The sequence below is a fragment of the Astyanax mexicanus genome, chromosome 7 (genome assembly GCF_023375975.1).
Source record: "Astyanax mexicanus isolate ESR-SI-001 chromosome 7, AstMex3_surface, whole genome shotgun sequence".
NCBI lineage: Eukaryota > Metazoa > Chordata > Actinopteri > Characiformes > Acestrorhamphidae > Astyanax > Astyanax mexicanus.
This window is the reverse complement of record NC_064414.1, coordinates 20269600-20292989: the sequence shown is the minus strand read 5'-3', so window position 1 is coordinate 20292989 and position 23390 is coordinate 20269600. Positions and strand designations below refer to the sequence as shown.

Below are 23390 nucleotides of genomic sequence, written 5' to 3'. Positions count from 1 at the left end.
TGGTATATTTCAGAATGGCTTTTATTTTGACAGGAAAGTTACAAAACTTTCCAGCAACTGTTCCGCGTTTCAAGAAACTGCAGCTGCAGAAAGCAACTTCAGACCAGCAGCAGTCAGACAGAGACACACACACACACACACATACATTAAACTAAACTAACTTACTGTGGTTCGAAGCCGTCATCCAGAAAAATGACAAACGAGTCTCTTCATCTTAATGTAGATCAGTGGATTGCGGAGAATGAGAAATCCTTTCTACCACCCGTCTGCAACAAATTAATGTAAGTATTACAGACGTGCAGACATTTAACGTTAGTTAAGTACTGTAACGTTATTTACTGAAATCACTTGTACTGAACTGAGGAGGAAAATCATCATTTTCAGGTTCTTCTATCAGCTTAATATAATGTATGTTGGAGGTCCCAACATACGGAAGGATTACCACATAGAGGAGGGTGAAGAGGTGAAGTATAAATGGTAGAAAATTGGGTTTACAGGACAAATTTGGGCTTCAATTCAATGGGTTCTAAAGGCAAATCTGCAGATTTGTTGTAAAGCTTTGTTCTTATCTTTTAATCTTTGCTGATTTTTTTAATGAAATATGTCTTCTTTCTGATATTTCGCATTTAATTGATTGCAACTTTGTCTGTGATTTGTTACTGATTTGATTCTGTGATTCTACTTCTTATTCCAGAGAAGCCTTTTCTATGTGTAAGTGCTTTTTTTAACTAAGTGTGTTTTGCAATTGTGGTGTCTCTAATTAAATTTGGTTTTTGCACTGTAGTAGGGTAGGCCCAGTCCCATTTTTGATTGTAACCCTTCCCCTTGGAACAGAGGTACGTTAAGAATTGGGACAACTCTTCAAGCCCACCAGTACAGACATAGCTAGTTCTAGCAATTCAACAACCTAGCTGCTGTTTAACTAGTTAACTTTAGAACGAGGGTGGTGCAGCAATTAATTATTATTGTTTATTCTTTCATTCCCCTGTGATGGGGAGCTAAAATTAGCTTTTATTAGCTTTTATTTTTCTGTTCCACCTTAAATGCTGCAGCCTCCCTGTGTCTGTTGCACTATTTAAGGTGGAATGTGAAAGTTAGCTTGTTAGCTAGCTACCGAGACAAACTACTACATATTTTCTATGCTTGTTATGAAGAAAATGGCTACAAAACATTGAAACAACACATTAAACTATGGCATAATAGTGGTTATGATGATTTTTAACAAGGAAAATACTCAAATTTGTGGGTTTCATTTTGTCACTTGTGCTATCATCTTGCCAGTGATTCTTTTATCCCTCAGTTTTGAGTGAGCCTCTGAAAAATCTTAGTTTGATGAGCCAAGTAGCCCTAACACACTTAGGGCTAAGTGGTAGGGCCTAAGGGTGAAATAGGATTGGGACTTAGTGTTTTTTTCTTCTTGCTGAATCCTGTTATTTACAGTACGTCACTTTTTATTGTTAATTTATCCCGTCCCGTTCTTATTTAGACTACAGTCTGTCTAATTAAACAAATTACAAATGATTATATCATATCTCCTGCACAAGCATAGCCTTGAAATAGTCTACTCTCTATTGACTGGACAGTTCAGTGATCTGTCCGGGTTAATTATTGCATGCCGAGTCTCAAAGTCAAGTCCAGAGTTTTCTGACTTGACTTTTGAATCTGCCCTTGTTTTTCACATATTAAGTGTCCACACTTAATACACATTCTTTCACTTCTGCTGTTTTCCTCTGCTTCCTCTTTGCTTAGCAGTAGTGTAGGTTTCATTTTAGGGAAGATACACTGCTCTCATATCACCTGACATGTCTTACACTGAGAATATATGCACTGTGTCACTGTATGTCACTGTTAGGAACAGTTTCTTTCCCAACTTCAACATTAGCTTTATATAACCAGCCTCAACAATAAAAAAACTACAGTATACCACCGTGCACATTTTGAGCTACAGAAAACTAGATATACAGTAGCATTCAAAGTTTGGACACACCTCTTTTCTGTGTTTTATTTTATTTTATGTTTTTTTTACGATGTAAATATAATAGTGAAGACATTAAAACTTTATAGTAACATGTGGAATTATTTTGTAAATGGAAAATGTGTTAAACAAACCAGAATATTTTATAATTTAGATTCATTTAAGTAGCCAAATTTAGCTTTAAGAACAGATCTGCACACTGTTGGTATTTTAATCTGTGTCTTCATAAAGAAGAGTCACCAAGAATAGTTTTTTCAGCATCTTGAAGGAGTTTCTGAACAAAAGTTGCTGCTTTTCTTTATGCTGTGTAGCTCCAGTTTATCCCAAATCACCAAATTACCCATCTCAGTTGGCTTTAGATCAGGGGCCCAACATTTTTTTGTCTACTACATAATTCCCACATAATATGTGTCCCTTCATGTTTTTAATATTAATCTATAATGTAGAAAATAATTTAAATAAAGAAATAAAGTAAAACACTGAATCAGAAGTTGTGTCCAAAGTATATTCTCAGTAGTACAGTATATTCTCATGGGGCAAAACAGCTACCTAACTGAGATGGTTTGTGATGTAGAAAACTGAGCCAAATCTGTGTTGAATGATCTAATTTAGGCAACTTGTATAAAAACTGACAGAATTGTTCTGTTTCATAGTTTGTGTCTCAGTGAGCACTCCAGATACCCAAGTGTATGTACCATTGATTAAAAAATAAAAAAAATAAAAATATTAAAATAATAATAATAAAAAAAAGTAAAAAGACACGTATGTGTCTAGAACACCCAGAAACAAATTAATTGTGTGTTGTGTGCACAAACTATCTGTACTGATGAGTTTTCAAACATGGCCCTCTGAAATATTTATCTTATTTAAAGAGAGGAAAATATTGAGAAAATTGACCATTGTTAGAGCAGAGTGTTAACACTTTATATTATAATTATTTTTAAATAATAAATAATAAAAACAATAGAGAGATGAAGTGAGATTAAGCAGAATAACAACAGTTATTGCAGATGTTGCTATGTGAATTAGAATCAGGTTCAGTACATTAGCTGCACAGTATTGGAAACTTTTTAGAGAATATTTCAAAGGAAACTGGTAGTTTTAATTACATTTTGGTAATTTTTTTGTACAAACCTACATGAGGCAATCTGTCTAAAAACAGAAGATTAGTAGGGCTGTGTATTATGACAATGACCAAGGAAAGAATTCAATAAATAATACTGATAAAAGAAAGAGAGAGGAGGTTGGAAAGTTGGAAATTAAAAGGAATACCTTGGCAATTGTCCAGTCTTTATTTTGGCAAAGTCACATCACATACAAATCTCATATTGACACTGACATGCCACATATCATGGCACATGACACTGTGGATTTAAGCCTGCTCAACTTTGTGACTGGCAAAAGATAGAACCTCACACAGATGTGGAATTTCCCAAGTTGACTCCTGATGTAACACTTAATGATCTATTTACATGCTGCTGTTTTTAATGACTTTTGGCATGTCAGTGTATTTTTTTTAACAGATCTCTTCAGGAGATATATGCATGTGAACTTACAGTCAAATGTGCTCACTTGTGCATCATGTCATCAAAATAAAACGGAGACTGCAAGTAACAAAAATATATGCAGTACTGATATTATTGCTGAAATTAATGTGGCTTCTGGCATGTTCCTCCTTTAAAACGTTGGTTAACTTCACTTAAAACTGAAGCTATCATTTTGATTCCAGTATTTAAGTATAAGAATTAGAGTTGCACGGTGTACCGAAGGTTCGATTCTTTTTCGATACTACGTCATCACAAACGATTCGGTTCTTTAGCGTTCGATGCTTTCGATACTGTATATAGCCCAGTCACTAGCTTCAAATGAGTCAAATTAGTAGGCGCGATTTGATTCAGTTCATAAGAAAACTGATTCACACCGCAGCAGTCGGTGTGGCAGGATTCAGATAAACTTAGTGTTCTGAACAAATGAATCGATTCACGCGCAAGCCAGCAGAGCAGCAGCGAGTGTAGAATGGCGACGGCTAAAATAACAGATGTCTCTCGTCCGCGACTTGTGGACAAAACGGGCGCCAGGAGTGAAGTGTGGGAAAATAGTCTGAGATGTAGGCATCTGTTTTTTATTGATATTTTTATTTTTAAATAAAATAACGAAAACTGAAAGTGAAACTAAACTACTTTATTTATTAGCGCTGTTTTCACTCCCGCAGTTGTACAGCGGGGGTGTTGTGCCGATTCTGTCCGCGAAGCGGGAGTCGGATTCAGTAGCGGATTCGGCACAAGCGCGGCGGCACCTCGCGCTCGCGCTAACCACAAAATACGACAGAAAACACTGAGGGAGCTGCAGACTTATGTGTGGGACTAGAATATGAGCACGAGGAGATAAAATAGAACCTTTACCTGTGAGTAGCTCACATCAGAACACGCAAATCTCTCGCTCTCTCACTCTTTCTCTGTCTCTCTCTCGCACGTGAACGCCTCCGCGTTTGACTTGCAGAACTGTGTTTAGCTGTTCTTAAAAATCATTTTAATTAAATAATAGTTCTATGCTTCTATGTTACAGTGTTATTTAACATAATTCTGATCATATTTCGCTCATTCATTTAGCAGACAAGCACCCTGATCTCTACAAAGAGCTGAGAAGTCGACAGGTTAGTGGAGTTAGTCAAGATACACTCTGTCTGTAGCTTTACTAAGATTTACTAGCGACTGCTAGTAAATCACGTTAACACGGAGGGGAGTGTGCAGGAGTTTTGTTTTGGACCCGTGTTTTTCTCTATTTCTCCATTATCCCATTGGCTGTGAAACATGAACTCAAGATGTTCACGTTTTCGCGTTTCCATCGCAAATCTGTGGTCAGGCACGTAGCCTGCTTGATCGTTACACTGAACATGGGCTTATTAAAAACGGTAAACGGTTGATTAATAAAACGGAGCAGTGAGTGTTAAAAGGAACATAACATTGTAATGTTCTTCTGTCTCTTTATTTTCCTTATTCAGAACTTAACTTCTGCCCGCCCGTCAGGTTCACATAGTCAGGCTACCATTACCTCTGGTTTTAGTTTTAGTTTTTAGGAAGTGTTTAGATAATTATGTTATAGTTAAGGTTATAATAACGAAACTTTTTTTTTTTGTACAAATGTTTCATTTTAGAATAAAAACGTTTGCACCGATTGTTCAGTGTTCAATCCAGTTCAGTCAAAAATAAACATTTTATGTTCAGATATTTTTATTGTTTTTTTTTCTTCCAAGTATCGTTTTGGTATCGAGAATCGTGATACTACAGTTGGTATCGGTATCGAAGTCAAAATTTTGGTATCGTGACAACCCTAATAAGAATGGACTTATGACAAACTAGTGAATGATGATTTTTAAAGGCTTTTTTTTTCTATCTTTGCACAGGAAGGGAAAACCTATAAAACGTTTAGGCAAAGTCTAAAGAGAATTTGTTACAAATTATCCATCCAAGTCAAGTGCTAGATTAAAATTTTGTCAAAGAGGGAAAGAATGGGAAACTGTAACCTCTTGGGTAATTATTATGCTACATGAACTGTGTGTAGATGATGATATATAAAGTAATAATGCTTAATTTATAGTAAATATCCAGAATAAGCATAACTGTTGTGTTGATCTTGGTCAGTAGAGGTCAGCACAAACCCATTAATGGCACTAAGTGTATATAGAGGTTCTGTGAGCCTCCACTGGTTTATATGAAAACTCTTTACAGCTACATTTTAATGACAGCATAGCAGCTCCTGTGGTGGCTATATTTTATTTGACAACTTAAACAACTGCTTCAATAAATGATTTCCTAAAATCCTAAATAACCAATGAAATGCCTGCATGCGCCATCACGCACTAATGCTTTGCAAACAATCACATGTGACCTGCATGCAATTAAAATAGTAATTATATTGTATAGTATATGATATTTTTGCCACTGATTTCACACCTTATTCTGCTTTGTGTCTCAGCTGTTTTACCAGATCCGAGGAGACATGGTCTTGAAGGTGATAGAGAATGGCAAACACAAAGATGTGCACATCCGTGAAGGAGAGGTGGGGCTCAGAACTGTGATTGTCACGTGAATGTGTGTGTGTTGTCTTCACCCAGTGTGTTCTCTGCAGTGGCTGTGGTGCTGTTTCACGCCTTTCATTTTCCAGCTTTCATTTCTTGTCATTCTTGTGGGTGTTTGCATCCGTCTAACTGTCTAACCAGTATACTGCGGCCCTGCTGTTGTTGCCAGATGTTTCTGCTGCCAGCACGAATCCCCCACTCTCCTCAGAGGCAGGCCAACACAGTGGGTCTGGTGGTGGAGAGGAGGAGACTGCGCTCGGAGACAGACTGCCTCCGGTAACTGAGTCGGCAGCTAGTAAAACACACTCACACACACACTCACGTCTTTAGTGTTATCAACTGCCCCCCCCCCCCCCTAGAGCATATCATTACTTCCTTTCCTGCTAAACACATATCATTCCTAACCCATCAGAGAACCTTTTTTATTAAGTAGAATCTTGTCACTACTTCACTTTTACCTTGAATTAATATTGGTTTAAATGCCTGTAACCCCTGTGTGTACGTGCTGAGGCCTGTTATTTCAGTAACTACTTAAACAGACATGAAGAATGACCCAATGAGTTATTGGGTGAGTGACTGACTTGAGTGAGGAATGGACAATATTGCAGTAATGAAGTCCAATCTATTCTTTTACCCCTTTTTCAGTCTTTTTATACCCTTTATTTAATGAACTATAAATGCAACTTAGATCACATCACAAAAAGGTAAACAATTAAAATCATGAATAAATGCAATTAATAAAACATTTGCAGTCATTATAAAAAAATTAAATGGAATTTAATAGAGAACCAAAATTACAAATAACAATAGTTTAGGTAGGATCAGAGACAGGTAAAAAGAAAATAAGAATAAAATTAACTCTACTAAAATACTAAATACAGAGCATTCCAAAGCTTTGGGCCATAATGACTGAAAGCATCCTCTCCAAATGTCAGCTGAGTTTTGGGAACTACCAGCAGATTGCTATGTAAAGACCTAAGAGCTCTGGCTGGAACATTCCTAACAATCTTATCACTAAAGTAAAGAGGAGCAAGGCCATGAAGACGTTTAAGAAACCTTACTAGTACTTTAAATCTACTCTAAAACTAACAAGTAACCAGTGCAATAAACAGAGAGCAGGTGTAATATGATCACTCTTTCTCCTACGAGACTGAACCCTGGCAGCAGCGCTCTAAACTTGCTGCAGATGTGGAATTAAGTGATGTTTAGAATATTAAAGTAAGCTGTTATTGCTCTATTCCAAAAAATAAATAGTTTTATTTTATTTTTCAGTGTAATTAATACAAATGCAATTTCCCTCTTATGAAGCCTTAATGACTACTTAAATCGTCTGTTTATGTAAATTAGAAGAAGACTTGTTTAGAACAGCAAATGGCAAAACTTTCCCGTGCCCTTTAGCGAGTACCATCATTTTATTTTGTGCGCACCTTCAGTTAAAACTGTGTCTGGCAAACTCTCAATAATATTATAAAATCCATTTTGAATTCTTTGCTGTATCAGAGGTTGCTTGAGAAGAATATGTGGCCATCTGTCTAGGATCACGCTGAGGGGGCCATGCGTCATGATAATGACTCAAAACATTCCAGTAAATTTGTAAAGGAATGCCTTAACTGTAATGACCAAGTCAAAGGATGGATCTTGAGACATTTAAGATGCTGTGGTGTTTTTTTTTTTTTTTTTTTTTTTTTTTTTTAATATGGATGGTGAATGTGCAAAAAAACTCAAAACATCACATGAAAGAATTATGCATAGAGAAATGGGAGTAACCTTGATTTCAGATAATGTTAGTGGTTTAGAAAATGCCCTACTGGGATTATTTCAGCCAAATGGGAAAATGCCAGCTGTTAACTGTAGTGTATTTTGTTTTATGTGTTTAGTTATATTACCTCACTCTCTCAATATTGTTAAAATGAATATCAAAGATCCATATTTTTTGTAGTCAATAAACCTAGAATAGTAGGAGTTTTGGTAGAATGTATTTCATTTATGCTCGCTGAACATAATTAACAGTTTACTCACAATTTTGGTTTGTTTCTAGGTATTATGTGGATAACAGCACAGATATCCTGTTTGAACGTTGGTTTTACTGTGAGAACCTGGGCACCCAACTAGTTCCAGTTATTAAGGAGTAAGTCATAGTAATGTGAATTACACTTTATGGGTTTAGACACAGCCATGTGGTTGTATATAAAACGTTTATTTATTTATTTTTTTTCTTGCTGTCAGGTTTATGGCCTCAAAGCAGCATAAGACTGGGAAACCTGACCCAGGTAAAAGTTTTCTGAATTCAAGCATGTTTTATATGTGTTCATGTTGCTTCCGACATGTAGTAGTCAATAAAATAAGAAAGCTCAGTCAACATAAAGTTCAGGTAATATTTTACTGGGCTCTAGGCTCACGTAATCAAGCAAATGTTCACATTAAAGGAGAAGTCTGGTGTGAAATGCACTTGAGATTTTGTTAAACATGTTGACGATTATGAACCTTGAATAGACCTTCTCCGTTCACCCCCAGCATTTTGAAATACAGCGCTTATAGCTGATACTCCCAACAGGCCTACAATGCTAGTGATTGGGGCATAGCTTTTTTATTTAAAGAAATCTTTTTTTTTTTTTTTACACCAATAACAAACTCAAAGTAGCTCCACACTTCATTGGTAGAATTTTGGGAGCCCTGATATTTAAAACGAGTCACTGAGAAGTTTAAAAGTGCACAGATAGTTTATTAAAAAGACACACAGTATATACACACAGTACCTTGAGATAGTTCTTTGGGCGTCATGATATAGTGTTTTATTTGCATGGGCAATGCTATGCCCCTAATACTAGCATTGTAAGCATGTTGGTAGCATTGGCTAAAAGCACTGTATTTTAGAATGTTAGCGGTAAATGGAGGTGGGCTGTTCAACAAAAGTTTGCATTTGTTATTATGTTTTATTACACCTAAAGTCCATTTCATACTGGAGTTCCTTTTTAAGCAACACCTAAAATACACTGACATGTCGGAAGTCATAGGATAACAGTATGAAAACTGAAAATGAAGCTGTCATAACCTTTGAGGTGTTATCATGTGAATGAATTTAACACTGGCCAGTGACCAGTGGTGCTCATGGCAAGGCAGTGTAAAATATCAAAGTTCAAATTAGGCCTGATATGTGGTCCTACACACACACATCCCGCAGGTGAGGGCAGTATTCTTTAGCTTCCATTAGACATGATACTTGTTCCTCTACTATGTACCATGTACCATGTCTGTGTATAAAAGCATGTTTAAAAATGTAATGCCATTGCTAGAGCTCTGTATTTTTTTTAACAATGCTGTCATAGTTTTGTAACAATATATCAACTGGACAGTAAATTAATTGATGTGTGAACTTTTGCAGATGATCCCATCAAGCCGGCGCCCTTCTCCCTCAACACGATTGAAGTAATGACCCCATTCTGCTTCCAAGACTGGCTGGAGAAACAGAAGCCTACACTGGCCAGTGGACAGCCTGTGGACATGTTTGGAGCTGAGTTTGAGACTGAGGTATGGAGACAAAGTGTAATTTATTCATGCATTTTTGCTTTAAAGGGTTTAAGGTAAGATAAGATCAGATAAGATAAGATGATCCTTTATTAGTCCCACAGTGAGAAAATTAAGTTTTAGTGGTCTATATAAAAAAAAGTTTATTTTTTCTGTTTGGGAATAGAAAATGAGTGTCTATTTTAGATGGCAGGGACTGACCAAACAAAGTACACCTGAGGGTCAACCAATTTGGCTTCCTTGTTTGTAGCAGATGTAGCCTTATTCCTGCTCTTTTTTAACATCCTAGACGTGCCCTGAATTGAAACTGACTCTCTGTGGCCAGAATATTGTACTTAAGCATTGTAAGTAGTTTATTCTAAAGTGTACTACTCAAGTACTGAAAGTGAAAATACAGTATTGTGTTATGTAGTTATTACAGAAGGGTAGTGGAAAGTTTGCAGCGTGAAAGGCAGAAGGAAGCAGCACAGTCTTCTTATGAAGCTCAATAGCTTGATTTACTGAATGATGAGAAGCTTCATTAAACCCGGTGACGGTGCAGAGCATCTACAACTCTGGCTTTAATGATAATGTGGGTTTGGAATAAATCCTAACCTTTTTTATTATTATTGTAACGAGTAAAATGCATCACATAAAAATATATATCAAAGTAAAAGAGTGAAAGTATTAAACTCAGTGGAAATATATAGTGGTAAAAGTGGATTAAAGAGAAAGAAATAATAGTGCAGGAAATACAGATACAGCATTTTAGTACTTAATTATTTTAGTACAGTAGTTCTGCTTCATTACTATACATCTCTGGTAGTCCTCACACATCTGGACATATAATGCATGAATCAAGAGTTTGAGCTGTTTCATTCTTACACAATGCAGCAAAGCCACTTACCACCAACTGGTTTCCTTTTAAAGGCATGAGTAAAATCGAAATTTCTATGTGCATGTGCACCAAAAAGCATGACTAAGAGTGTATCATACATTTACAAAACAAATACAAACATTAACAACACATGAAACCCCCCTGCTATTTGTTTCTTAGAGTTTCTACAGGTTTCCACAAACATGTCCCCAACTAGTTTATTCGGGTAAACTAGATTTCCACAGATGTTTCTGTGACATTTGCAAGCCTGTGAATCAGTCAGGGGAAATTTAGCTCATGTAATCAGAAAATTGAGACAGAATCTGGGTTGTGAATGTGTTGAGTATTGACACAGGCAGGTGGCAGAGGGAGGCCGTGCATGTCTGGAACACTCCTGTAGAAAACATTCCTGTAGCAAACATCAATTCATCCACATTGTGATTGAGTGATCCATTAATCCATGAATTTATCAATCTGTCCATCAAACAACAGTATTAAAAAATATCATTTTAGCGCCAAGTGCTAAATAGCCATTTGATGCTTTTCAAATTAGAATATTGTAATGTTCTGATTTCCTGAGTTTAACAGAGCTGTGTGTGTGTGTGTGTGTGTGTGTGTGTGTGTGTGTGTGAGAGAGAGAGACACAGAGAGAGAGAGAGACACGGAGAGAGAAAGAGACACGGAGAGAGAGAGAGACACTGAGAGAGAGAGAGACAGAGAGGCTGAGAGTCTTCAGAACAGTGACAGTGTGTTGACAGTTTGGAGGAAAATAAAGTGTGGATAAAAGTAGTGGATGGCTCAATAGGTAGCTTGCTGGATTAGCCTCTGTGCTAATTGGCCAAAATATAGCGCAAACACATTAATAACTCACAACATGGGGAACTTTTCACTACTAGATTCTCAGTGTGTGCATCGGAGTCTATAGTTAGTCTATAAATCAGGGGTGCGTTTCCCAAAACGTTCTTAACGCTAAGTACTTCGTAACTTCGTACTTACGAACAATCTTAAAATTACGAGCGTTTCCCGAAAGCCTTCGTAACTAACGTAGTACTTAAACTCGTTCGTAACTTTACGAGTGGTCTGACCCACTCGTAAATAACTAAGTTCTTCTTAACGTGGAATCCACGTGCAGTTCTGACTCAAAAACGAAAGAGGCCGCTTTTGATCCTTAAAAAAATGCATTTAAAGATGCATTCAGCATACGTATTTATAAAAAAATAAACAATAAAAAAAAGACTAAATTCCAGACTATTTAAATTAATTTATTAACCTGCGCATATTTATTCATAGTATTTGGGTTTATTATATGGTTGAAATAATCGTATTCACGTGAAGAAAAAGTTACAATTACCTACAAATATAATTTTTATTCACACATATCACACACATATGGATTAAATTAACGGTTTTCCCCAGTCTGACAGTCGTAGTAGTAAACAAATAAGTAAATATATTTTATTTGGCTTTTTATATCATACAAAATTATACCTTTGTGGCTTAATAATGAAGAACTGTATATAAATCGGTGGTCTAGTTTTCATCTGGCTTTGCCTTAAACCTCACAGACACGGGGGCGGAGCCACCAAAGTGCTACTTAAAGGTCCTTCGTAAGTATGGAGACTTAAGAGTGGCTTCTGGAAACAGTCGGAAAAATGGCGTTCTTAAAGTTAAGTCGTTCTTAAAGTTGTTCTTAAATCCCTAAGAACAATCGCTATCGGGAAACGCACCCCAGTTATCCAATTCATTTCCACCCAATTCTAATCCTTTGAAAATTACACAGTTTGCCTGGGGACCATGATAACTGGTTGTAAAGAGTTTATAAACTATTATTCCCATATTAGAAGTGCGTTAGAAGCCAACTGCTTCCTCTTTATTTTTTAACCCTTATATTGTGTTAGAAAGCTGTTTACACCTGTGGTGTTTGCGGGTCAATTTTGACCCGTGATTTGAAAATGCTTGAAAATGCTTAAAATCACCAGTTTTCTTCCAATATTGTTTTTCAACTCATTGTTGGCTTAGTATACATTCATATAAATGGAACCAGTGTGGGAAATTTCTTTAGTTGGCTCCACAGACACAGTGTTTTAAAAAGTACCACTCGTTTTTGAATGCAAAAACTATTTAAATTCACAAAAAATATTTGTCATACTTATAGACTGAGTAATTAGAAACTGTAAATGTGTTATAGACCTATATTAGAGTACACCTACCAAAGAAAAAAATAATATTATTTAAAATTATTAACAATAGTGACATCTTTGGTGTTTCGGGTCAAAACTGACCCGCATAGATAAATAGTAGGATAAAGACAACAAGTGTTCAAATTTCTTTCCATAAAACCAACTTTTATTTAACCATACCAATTAACCAAGCAATTTAACTTTAACAAATGAACAATGACCAACAACAGTGCGTGTGTGTGTGTGCGCCTGCATTAACCATAAACTGAACATTGAAAAATAATATGATGTTAGTGCAGGTGAGTCACTCTGAATGAACTTATGAACTTATGAACCATGAAACTTAGCATCAGAAACTTTAACTGTGTGTGTGTGTGTGTTTGTGTGTGTGTTCAAATGCATGAATCACAGTATTTGATGGTTACTGTGTGCTCCGCGCAAATGAATTTCTTGCATGTGTGGCAAGTGGTGTTGGACTTCCTGTCCTTGTTGGCGGGGCAGGACTGGCACCTCTTCCTCTTGCTGCTCCTGGAATCTCCTCCCTGGTTTGTATCACAGGATGATGATGTGAGTGTTGGCTGAAGCCCTTTCACCAAACGAACAGACGCTTCGCTTCGGGGCAGCCTCTTTCGTCTTTCGATATAGGGAGAAACCAGAGACTTGCCCAACTCCTCCAGAAAAAGCCTCCTCTTGAAAGGTTTTTCTCCATTCCATCCTGGATCTATTTCAGTCCACACTACATATGCGTTGTATGCCGAAACGTCCAGCATGTTGTAGAACACAACCATTGGCCACCTTTTTGTCCCCCGCTTGCATGTGTATGTGCCGGTGACCTTGTCCAGGTTGTCAACACCACCTTTGTTCTTGTTGTATTCCAGGATCATGTCTGGCTTCTTGTCCTCCCTACTGCTCACACCAGCATCCCTGTGGAGAGTTGACATCAGAATGACATTTTTGTTCTTTTTGGGACAGTAGGAGACAACTGTGGTTCTTTCTGAGAATGCAAACTTGGATGAGAGAGGAGCCCTGTCTTTCGTTCCAAGAAGAGCTAAGGGAAGCTCAGGTTTGTTCTTCCTGACTGTTCCCACCATCGTCAGCTTCCTCTTTAGAAGCTCTTGCGCAAGGTCATAGGAGGTAAAAAAATTATCACAAGTTATGTTGTGCCCCCGAAGACCCTTGGTCATGTCCAGGACGACCCGCTTGCCCTGGTTCTTCTCTGGCACTCCGGTGGCAGATTTTCCGGTATATATTTGCATATTCCATGCATAGGCAGTTTTTGCATCACAAGCTGCCCATATTTTGATCCCATATTTTCCAGGCTTGCTTGGCATGTACTGCCTGAAGGGACAGCGGCCTCTGAAAGGGACTAGCCGTTCATCCACTGTCACCTCTGGCCCAGGATTGTACACAAAGGGTAAATTTTCCACCCATTTGTCCCAAACCTCCCTGATGTCATTCTCACGACGAGCAACTCTGGTCTCCCTGTTGTCAAAACGTAGCACTCTTGATAACACATGAAAGGCTTGAAGGGACATTGTGGCACGAAAAATAGGGCGTCCTGACTCACTATCCCATAAGCTGGCCGTAGCTTCATTACAGGATCTGTACACCCCCGCAAGAAGCAACAGTCCCATGTGCGCATCTAGCTGTGTTTTGTCCATCTCCGTCCAGCTATCACCAAACACTCTTCTCCCTTCCATGTTGGTCATCTCAAGTAGGATACTCTGAATAGGTCGTGGAAAGAACAGTTCAAACGTTGACTTGATGTCTTGGGCGTGTGACACAGCGTATCTAGTAGGCCCTGGAGTCATTCTGAGGATGTTTTCCATCGGTGCCCTGGCTTGGGTTTGAGGAGGGCTTGATAACCATGAAATGTCACCTTTTTTTGACTTGAAGACCTCTCCTTGAGCATCTGTGACATCTGGGTCCTCCTCATCAGATGTTTGGTCTTGTTCAGGGTCATACTGAACATCATCCTCCTCCTCAGACACATCCTCCTCAGCTTCACTTCCTTCTCTCTCTCTACAAGATCACCATCATTACCAAAGATATGATCTAGCACCTCATGAACAGAATACCTTTTGCTCATGTTGACTGATACTCCTACAGAATTCAACTAATAATATCCCACCCAAACCCTCTTTATATGTGCCAATGTTTGTTTATAAACAATGTATCAATATGCTGTGAGAAAGTTTTAGTTCACGTGGGGGGTGGTGTTTGTGTGTGTGTGTATGTGGGCCAATGTTTATAAACAATGTATCAATATGCTGTGAGAAAGTCTTAGTTCACGTGGGGGGTGGTGTGTGTGTGTGTGCCTGTATGCATTTTCTATATGTCTCTGTGTCTGTGCATGTGAAAGAAGCCTGTGTGTGTGTGTGTGTGGGCCATAATTGGGCATATTGGGCCACAATTGATCCTCAGAGCAACCCATAGCTTTAAGGTGATGCATAAAACAGCCAGTAGTCTCTGCCGGGTCATTTTTGACCCGTAACACCACAGATGTAACTTTTTTTTTTTGAGACCTTTAGAATTTACTAAAATGGTAAAAATGTATATTTCTACATTCAATCAGGTGTGTCTGAGGATTAGATGAAGCCTCATTCCAGAACAAAAAAGCAAATGGTAATTTTTACACATTTAAACTTGAAAACGGGTCAATTTTGACCCGAACACAATAGAAGGGTTAAAAAGAATGGAATCAGATGTGTTTGAGCAGGGAAATCACCAAACTGTACTGTACACTGGCCCTTCATGAATAAAACTGATGAGCCCTGATTTAAAGGACAGTATAATAACAATAACCTTTTTTTTATCATTCTGTTTCCAGACATTCCTGTACGGACCTGGAAAGTCTGAACCTTCCAAAAGAGCCACTGATGTCTGGATCTGGCAGCTGGTATCTTTCTTAAGATACTCTGTATTCCTTTATGATGCCTCTGTTACAGTATTGAAGTATTGAAAACCTCCGTTTTTGGTTTAGTATTTCATTTCTTTCTCTGCTCTGCACTGTAGGAGGGATCATCAAGTGTCACTATGAATGGCCGAGAGTACAATCTCTCTGCGGGAGACTGTCTTCTAATACTTGAGCAGACTGAGTAAGTGGGTGTTGTGCAGTGAGGTTAGCAGTGACGCATTTTGAAAGACGTCAGTTGACTGCTACAGGCTTTACTGAAACTTCATGTGATCTAAGTATGTGTGCGTGTGTTTCTCTGGGTGTGTGTTTGTGTGTGCTTGTTTTGTGTGTTCCTTAGGTATACCTGGAACAGGCCTACAGATTGTGTTGCTTTATATGTGGCTCAGGATCCAGAGAGGAAGAGACCATCCTAAACATTAGCAACACAATTACTCAGCTTTAGATCCCTATAAATGCGCCATATTCTTTATATTTAGACAATGCTTTCAAATGCTTTTGAACTCCCTTTCTAATGAATGCATTCATCTACCTTAAGTAGCATCCATTGCTGACACAGATCTGCAAATGCAGCCCCACAACATTGAGCTGTAGAGCAGTGGAAGTGTATTGTCTGGAATGGTGCTGCTCCATCCAGGGCTTTCCAGATGAGGTGAGATAATAAAATATTATTGGATAATCATTAAACATCCTGACCTCACTAAAACCCTTGTAACTTAAAGCAATCAAATTCTCACAGCAACACTCAAAAATCTAGCGGAAAGCCCTCCTTGGACAGTAAGGACAGTTACACCAACAAAAGTAGAATAATAAAAAAAAACTCTTACATCAAAAATTTCTTCATTACAGAAATTGGTTGTCAGGAATTTTTTACTAACATCTTTAGCCTGTAAAAACAATAATATAGGACAAATGGAGATCAATATTGGCAATCATGCAATCATACACCCTACTCAGATGGGATTAGATTTATTTTAGGAGGTGGACTTATACAGGATTTGTAGGCTGAAGGTTTGAGCACACCTAGGCCTGTCAAGATAGCTATAATATTGAATTATCGTAGAATAAATGGACATGACCTATATAAAATAATATTTGATAATGTGATATTGTCTATTGTGTTTATTTGTATGTTTGTTCACAGATATAACAGTAAGCAGTATTTTAGCCAGTCATGCAATGACCAATGCTTTAATAAGTATAAAAAATTCTATGATTTATTCATTTAGGCCTAGAACACTAACGTTCAAATTAGTAACACCATCGCTAACATTGGGTATACATTGTATGACAAGTTTTGGAACCCTTCTTTAATTTTATAACATACAACATCACATAAATTAAAATGCAAAAAAGTTACCTCGGATGACCCTATTTTTATTGGAAACCCTAAATTTATTGGAAAATCAGGTAATCCTTCACAGGTAATGTCTTAACTAAAAAATAATGCTGCTGAGAACTTGGTCTTTGGTCCACTTATTCCTGAGACATATGAGCGCCTGATTTAAACACACAAACACTAACATCAGGTAAATTACACCCATAAAATATGTTACTCTCTATCACTAACGACGGATGAAAATCACCCAACGAATGCCTCTTGAAAAAAAACAAAGATGGGGGGAGACTCAGACAGCAGCAACACAATGAAATAAAAATAAGAAGAGGTAGCTTTAAAGGTCTTTCATTCATTTTAAACTGTCTAGTTGTGGTCTCTAGTATGAATGAATGCCATGTGAGCTATTTTTTTTTTTTTGTGAAAAAAAGTGCTCAGGTGTTTCTATTAAGCCCTGAAAAGAAAGACGGGTTTTGGCTCTTCCTCATTAATATTCATACATGCAAATATATCACCTCTGATTGGCTAACAGCATTGCAGGAGAGAACGCCTAGCTGCCGCCCCCCCCACAGTCAATTTTACAGCTCTAAAACTCAAAGGACAGTTTTTCAGATATACAGCCTTAGTTATAAAGATGTAGCACTGAGTGCTAGGTAAAGTTAACCCTTAAATTTCACTTTGTCAGACTCAAGCATCTCTGCGACCAAAATATGTTATCAATGCTGCGGTGCGAGTGCAAGTAGACACTGCCCATGGCGACAGCGCAAATAACCCCCTACCCACGGCCACGATGCTACTATCCCCGCGGCAGTGCACTATGCCCTCCTCCAACCCACACCCCTCCATGGCATTGAAGAACAAGAACAAGTGGATTTTAGCAGAATGAGACCTTTAAATCTTAATAAACAATCTTAATTCAATCTTACTAAATTGTTCTTTTTTTTTTTTTAGCAAGATTTTACTAAATCTTACTAAAAGTTTCTATTTTATGTTTTCCTTAGACCTATATAGGGATTTTTATTCTGCATTAGTCACATTTCACGTGAAAATGAGTCTTTCTTCAGCTTGCACCATTCTATTTTAGGTCTTCTCCCCCAGATGTATCTTCATTTCATCACTATTTTTTCCTGTACGTCTGTCTGCTTGCAGGAAAGACTGATGTGCCTTTATTTAACTATGAATCTGCAGTCAGATATCATGATATGACGAATGTCAAGGTGCAGCTATTTTCCAAAGTGCTTTTCCAAAGAATGTGGCAGCTAAAATGGTGGAAAGGCTTCTATATAGACATAATTTAAAGCATTTTAAGTAGATGTAGATTGCCCCTTACTACTTCAACAATATGTATGTAGAGTATGGGTATACACTCCTGATCAAAATCTTAAGACCAGTTAAAAAATTGCAAGAATTTGCATTTTGCAATATTGGCTCTTAAGTACGTTCTAAGTAGGGCTTCACAGTGCTAAAAGAAGAAATCTTCGCAAGAGACAAAAACTTTTGAGCAGCCAATTTTGTTAAAACTGCATTTACACTCAAACATGATTTTTTCAGCTGATCAAAAGTTTAAGACCATAGCCTTTAAAAGCCAAAAGCTGCACAAACATTTGGATTCCATGTTATTTTCTGTTAAGTATTTGCACTGTCAAGACCTCCTGATGACAAAAGCAAAAAAGCTTACTGACTTTGAGTGTTGGCAGGATTGTTGAACTGCGTAAGCAAGGCCTCTCACAACGTGCCATTGCTGCTGAGGTTGGACGCAGTAAGACAGTCATTTTGCATTTTTTAAATGATCCTGAGGGTTATTGAACAAAACAATCAAGTGGTAGACCCAAAAAGATTTCACCAGCTCTAAGCCGCAGGATCTGATTGGCTGTCCGCCAAGACACAGGACGATCCTCTACCCAAATTAAGGCCATTACTGGTGCTGACTGCAGCCCTATAACCATCAGACGACATCTGCGAGGGAAGGGCTTCAGGAAAATAAAAACGCCTTCAAAGGCCACGTCTTCTTCAGTGCCACAAAATTGCCCGTTTGGACTTCGCAAGGGTGCACCAAACATGGGACATTGAAAGGTGGAAGAAAGTTGTCTTCTCTGATGAGAAAAAATTTAACCTCGATGGTCCTGATGGCTTCCAACGTTACTGGCATGACAAGGAGATCCCACCTGAGATGTTTTCTACACGGCACAGTGGGGGGGGCTATGTGGAGATGTTGCAGCAGGCATCCCTCATGACTGAGGGCCCTCGTCTGTGTGGTATTGACTGGGTTTTTCAACAGGACAATGCTGCAGTTCACAATGCCCGCGTGACTTTTTCCAGGAGAATAACATCACTATTTTGGACCTTCCTGCGTGTTCCCCTGATCTAAACCCGATTGAGAACATTTGGGGATGGATGGCAAGGGAAATTTACAAAAACGGACATCAGTTCCAGACAGTGGATGCCCTTCTTCTTGAAGCCATCTTCAACACTTGGAGCAACGTTCCCACTAGCCTCCTGAAAACACTGGCATCAAGTTTGCCTAAACGATTGTTTGAAGTGATCAACAAGAATGGTGGAGCTACTCACTACTGAGTCCATTTTTTGACACTTTAATTTCCGTTTTGAGGGTTTTTTTTTTTTTGGGGGGGGGGGGGGGGGGGGGTTGATGAACAGCCTATTTCAGTTAAATTGTTGTTTTCAATAAATTTACTTTTCAAAAGTTTTTGTCTCGCGCTAATTTCTGCCTTTAGCTCTGTGAAGCTCTACTTACAACCGTTTAAAGATCCAATATTGCAAAATGCAATCAGATCAGAGGCTTGGCATTGACTTGGTTGATGGCTTGGATGCTATGTGTGAAGTACTGACAAATGTGCCTCAAAAGTTGTGTTCAGACATATATATTTTTTTGTCAAGCATAAAGGATTTAGTTATCAAGCCCAGGAGCCGCCCAGAGCACTGGTTTCTGGGCCTTCTAAAATCGGCAAAGGTATTTACATTCATTACTAGAAGTACAGTACACTAGGGTTTAAAAATATTTTTATCAATATACCTTAAAGGCTGATAATAGCCTATAGAGTCTAAAAGCCATAATTAATATAATGTAATATTAAAATGTTACTGTATAGAAATTTGGAATGCACTAGGCTTCCCATTTTAGCTGCATATATGCCCATTGAGAATGAATGCATTTTAGTATATTGTAAATATCTTAAAGAACCTTAGTTGGGACATTTCGAGAGCTTGAACTCTATTGGTCTCTACACGGATCACATCTAGCCCAGATGTGATTTATTATTATTATATATATATTTTTTTTTTTACCTTTTGACAAACCCGCAAACTCATGTAATGCCTACCTCATTCTGCAGTAAACAAGACTTTATATTGGTGCATAAATATCACCATGGCTGACTCCCTTTAGGGTGTAGTAAGTACAACCCAAAGGGTAATTTTACTGTCAGGGTAAAGACAATGTTTTCACCAAAATTAGTGAGCATTAGACAAGGATAATGGCAGTAATCAAATATTTTGCAACATCTAGGGGACAGTATGAAGTACTCTTGCCACACTCACAACAAAGGAGCAAAGAATTTTTATTTTTCTATTCTTAAATATAAAATACGTTTGTGTCAAATTTGCAAAAATTCCACGTACAACCAAGATGTATTTACTTGTTTTCATGTGGCATCCCAAGCAACTCAACTGCCTGCCTTTTTGTCATCCTGCAAAGTATTGACTATTTCATTGCAGGTTATCATAATATATGTTTTGCAGTTAATTCCTGCTAATTAACAAGTGAATTTGACAAATATCCTAAGATGAGTTCGACAAAGTAAGCAAAAATAAGTGTAGTTGGGCAGAGTCACTTGTTCCAATACTGAAAACTTGTGTAATGAGATTCCCAAGTAGCAGTGCTCTGACAATGTTATTGTTTTACCTAGGTGTAGTGTTGCATCTCCAGTAAATCAATTGTCTGCCATTTCTTCATCGTTTCAGCTATCGACCATTCCTTTGCATTTTATCATCCGATGTTCTGCAGTTTATACACATGTAATTTAGAAGTAATCTGAAGAAAACTCTAGAAGGAGTTTAAATGAGTTAATGAAAAATATTGAAATTTCACCAGGGATTATTGATTATGATTCTACATGAAAATGAAATTACATCACCAGGACAAGCATTTGTTGTAACTTTAATGTAAACAATGCATACAATCCTGATGGAAGCACCTCATCATCTGGAGAGCATTAACTCCCCCTCCATTCGTATCTTTAGAGTGTTCTTGATCACATGTTGCTCTGCTAAGAAAGCAGCCAACGCCCACGGCACTGCGTACTCCAGCGTCACCAGTCCAATAAGATTATACCTGAAATCTGAGTAGTCCCAGGGACATGCCTGCAACAACCTGAGCGTGAAACCCCAGCTGAACTCCCACAGGTATATGAAGAGGATGTACACGGCCAACCTTAGCAGTAGTGGGCAATGTCTCTGGTGTAGCTTTGCACTTATGAACTCCATGATAAAGATGGCCGAGCTGTAGATGAGGAGTGCCCACAAACTGGTGTAGCCAGAGAGCCTCCGGTCCCGAGTGTAGTACCAGTTCCAGGCAGCAGTGAACACCACTTCACACACACACCCATGCAGGGCGTAGATATAGAGGCGAGCGAGTGGAGACAGCAGTGCTAGGGCTGGCTGATCATGAAGATTAGGAGGTGTCTTTATGTCAGCTCCAGGACCTGTACCAGGAAAGAAAGGGCACAGCCCTGTTAGAGCATATTTATTCATCATCATCAGACACATTCTTTATTGATTATACTGTTCTTGATTAACTACATGACAGATAAGCTCTTTAAAATGTAGCTTGTTCCTGGCTTGTCTTTGGCCTATGGTTCTAGAGAAACCTAGAGAGTCAGCATAGAACCTTTACATTTCATGGAGGTTCCATAAACTTTGAAAACAATCATGTTAAATTTATTCATCAGTTTATAATGATAATCCCTCCAATAAAATATTCGGTCCCACTTTATAATAAGTGTCCCTAAGTACTATGTAGTTACATGGTAACAATCCATGTAACTACAGTGTAACTACTGATGAAGTACACATTGTTACAGATTAACTACATAGGTACAGGTTATGTAATTACACATGTGTATTAAGGTTAATTTTGACTTGTGTAAGTACACATGTGTACCAGGGGGAGTGTACTTACACAAGTAATAGAGCACATGTACTTACACTTGTGTAACAATGTGTGTGTACTTACACATGTGTAATAGTGTGTGTGATAAGTTGAGTGTAAACTTATCCAACAGATATTGTCTGATATGTAATTAGGGCTGATTGAGTGTTTTGAAAACTAAAATAATTTTTTAGATTTGATCATGGGAAGAAAAGGATGTCAGCATATCATCCCCTCAGGGGGAAAGTACTCATTGATATCCAGCACATTACCTTACTTTTTTAGCTCACTTTAAAGACTCCACTTATGTTCATTCAGAACAAAAACCTACAGGTTTCCATCTTATAAATCAAATCATTAAACACTCCTTCTTTTAATATTTAATGTAATGTTTAACTATACTTAAAATGTAATATAATTAAAATGTTTCTAACCTTTATCTAGTTTTAATGGTATGATTATGTTGCCATTACATTATCAGGGATCAACCCCTCTATAACCTTGCAGATCTATAACAGCAAGTTTCAGCAAACTGAATTGTAAAGAAAAAACTCCTATTTATTACACTATCCCAAAAGCAGTACTCTGATTAACAACCTGTAATTTACCAGTACTTACATAATAACTACACAGGAACATTTTAAAGTGTAACATTAAAATGCTATATAATAAATATTTTTAACTTTGGTACATCTATATCATATTTAACAGCAATGTACTTACACAGTACTTACACAATAACTACACAGGAACATTTTAAATTGTAACATTAAAATCCTATATAATAAATATGTTTAACTTTGGTACACATATTTCGTATGTAACAACAATGTACTTACACAGTACTTACACAATAACTACACAGGAACTGTCCACTTATTTTAAAGTGTAACATTTATTGTACTTACTGTGGGATAAATATGTTTAACTTTGGTACACATATTTCATATGTAACAGCAATGTACTTACACAGTACTTACACAATAAATACACAGGAACTGTCCACTTATTTTAAAGTGTAACATTTAATGTACTTACTGTGGGATAAATATGTTTAACTTTGGTACACATATTTCGTATGTAACAACAATGTACTTACACAGTACTTACACAATAACTACACAGGAACTGTCCACTTATTTTAAAGTGTAACATTTAATGTACTTACTGTGGGATAAATATGTTTAACTTTGGTACACATATTTCATATGTAACAGCAATGTACTTACACAGTACTTACACAATAAATACACAGGAACTGTACACTTATTTTCAAGTGTAACATTTAATGTACTTACTGTGGGATAAATATGTTTAACTTTGGTACACATATTTCATATGTAACAGCAATGTACTTACACA

General features: G+C 37.5%; 2 protein-coding genes across 2 annotated transcripts; one reads left to right on the top strand and one right to left on the bottom strand.

Annotated features, from left to right (window-relative positions):
- The first annotated feature begins 85 nt into the window (after positions 1-85).
- Positions 86-16635, top strand: haao (3-hydroxyanthranilate 3,4-dioxygenase). Its single transcript, XM_007235270.4, has 10 exons — positions 86-281; positions 385-463; positions 5951-6034; positions 6223-6329; positions 8092-8181; positions 8280-8323; positions 9436-9581; positions 15445-15513; positions 15630-15712; positions 15869-16635. The coding sequence occupies exons 1-10, from the start codon at positions 193-195 to the stop codon at positions 15942-15944; spliced, it is 867 nt and encodes a 288-aa protein (XP_007235332.3). The 5' UTR covers positions 86-192; the 3' UTR covers positions 15945-16635.
- Positions 16636-20922: 4287 nt separating this feature from the next.
- LOC103023856 (transmembrane protein 229B-like) lies at positions 20923-21646 on the bottom strand. The gene has a single exon (XM_007235277.3). It carries the CDS (start codon positions 21644-21646, stop codon positions 21080-21082), a length of 567 nt encoding a protein of 188 aa, XP_007235339.3. The 3' UTR covers positions 20923-21079.
- Positions 21647-23390: the final 1744 nt, after the last annotated feature.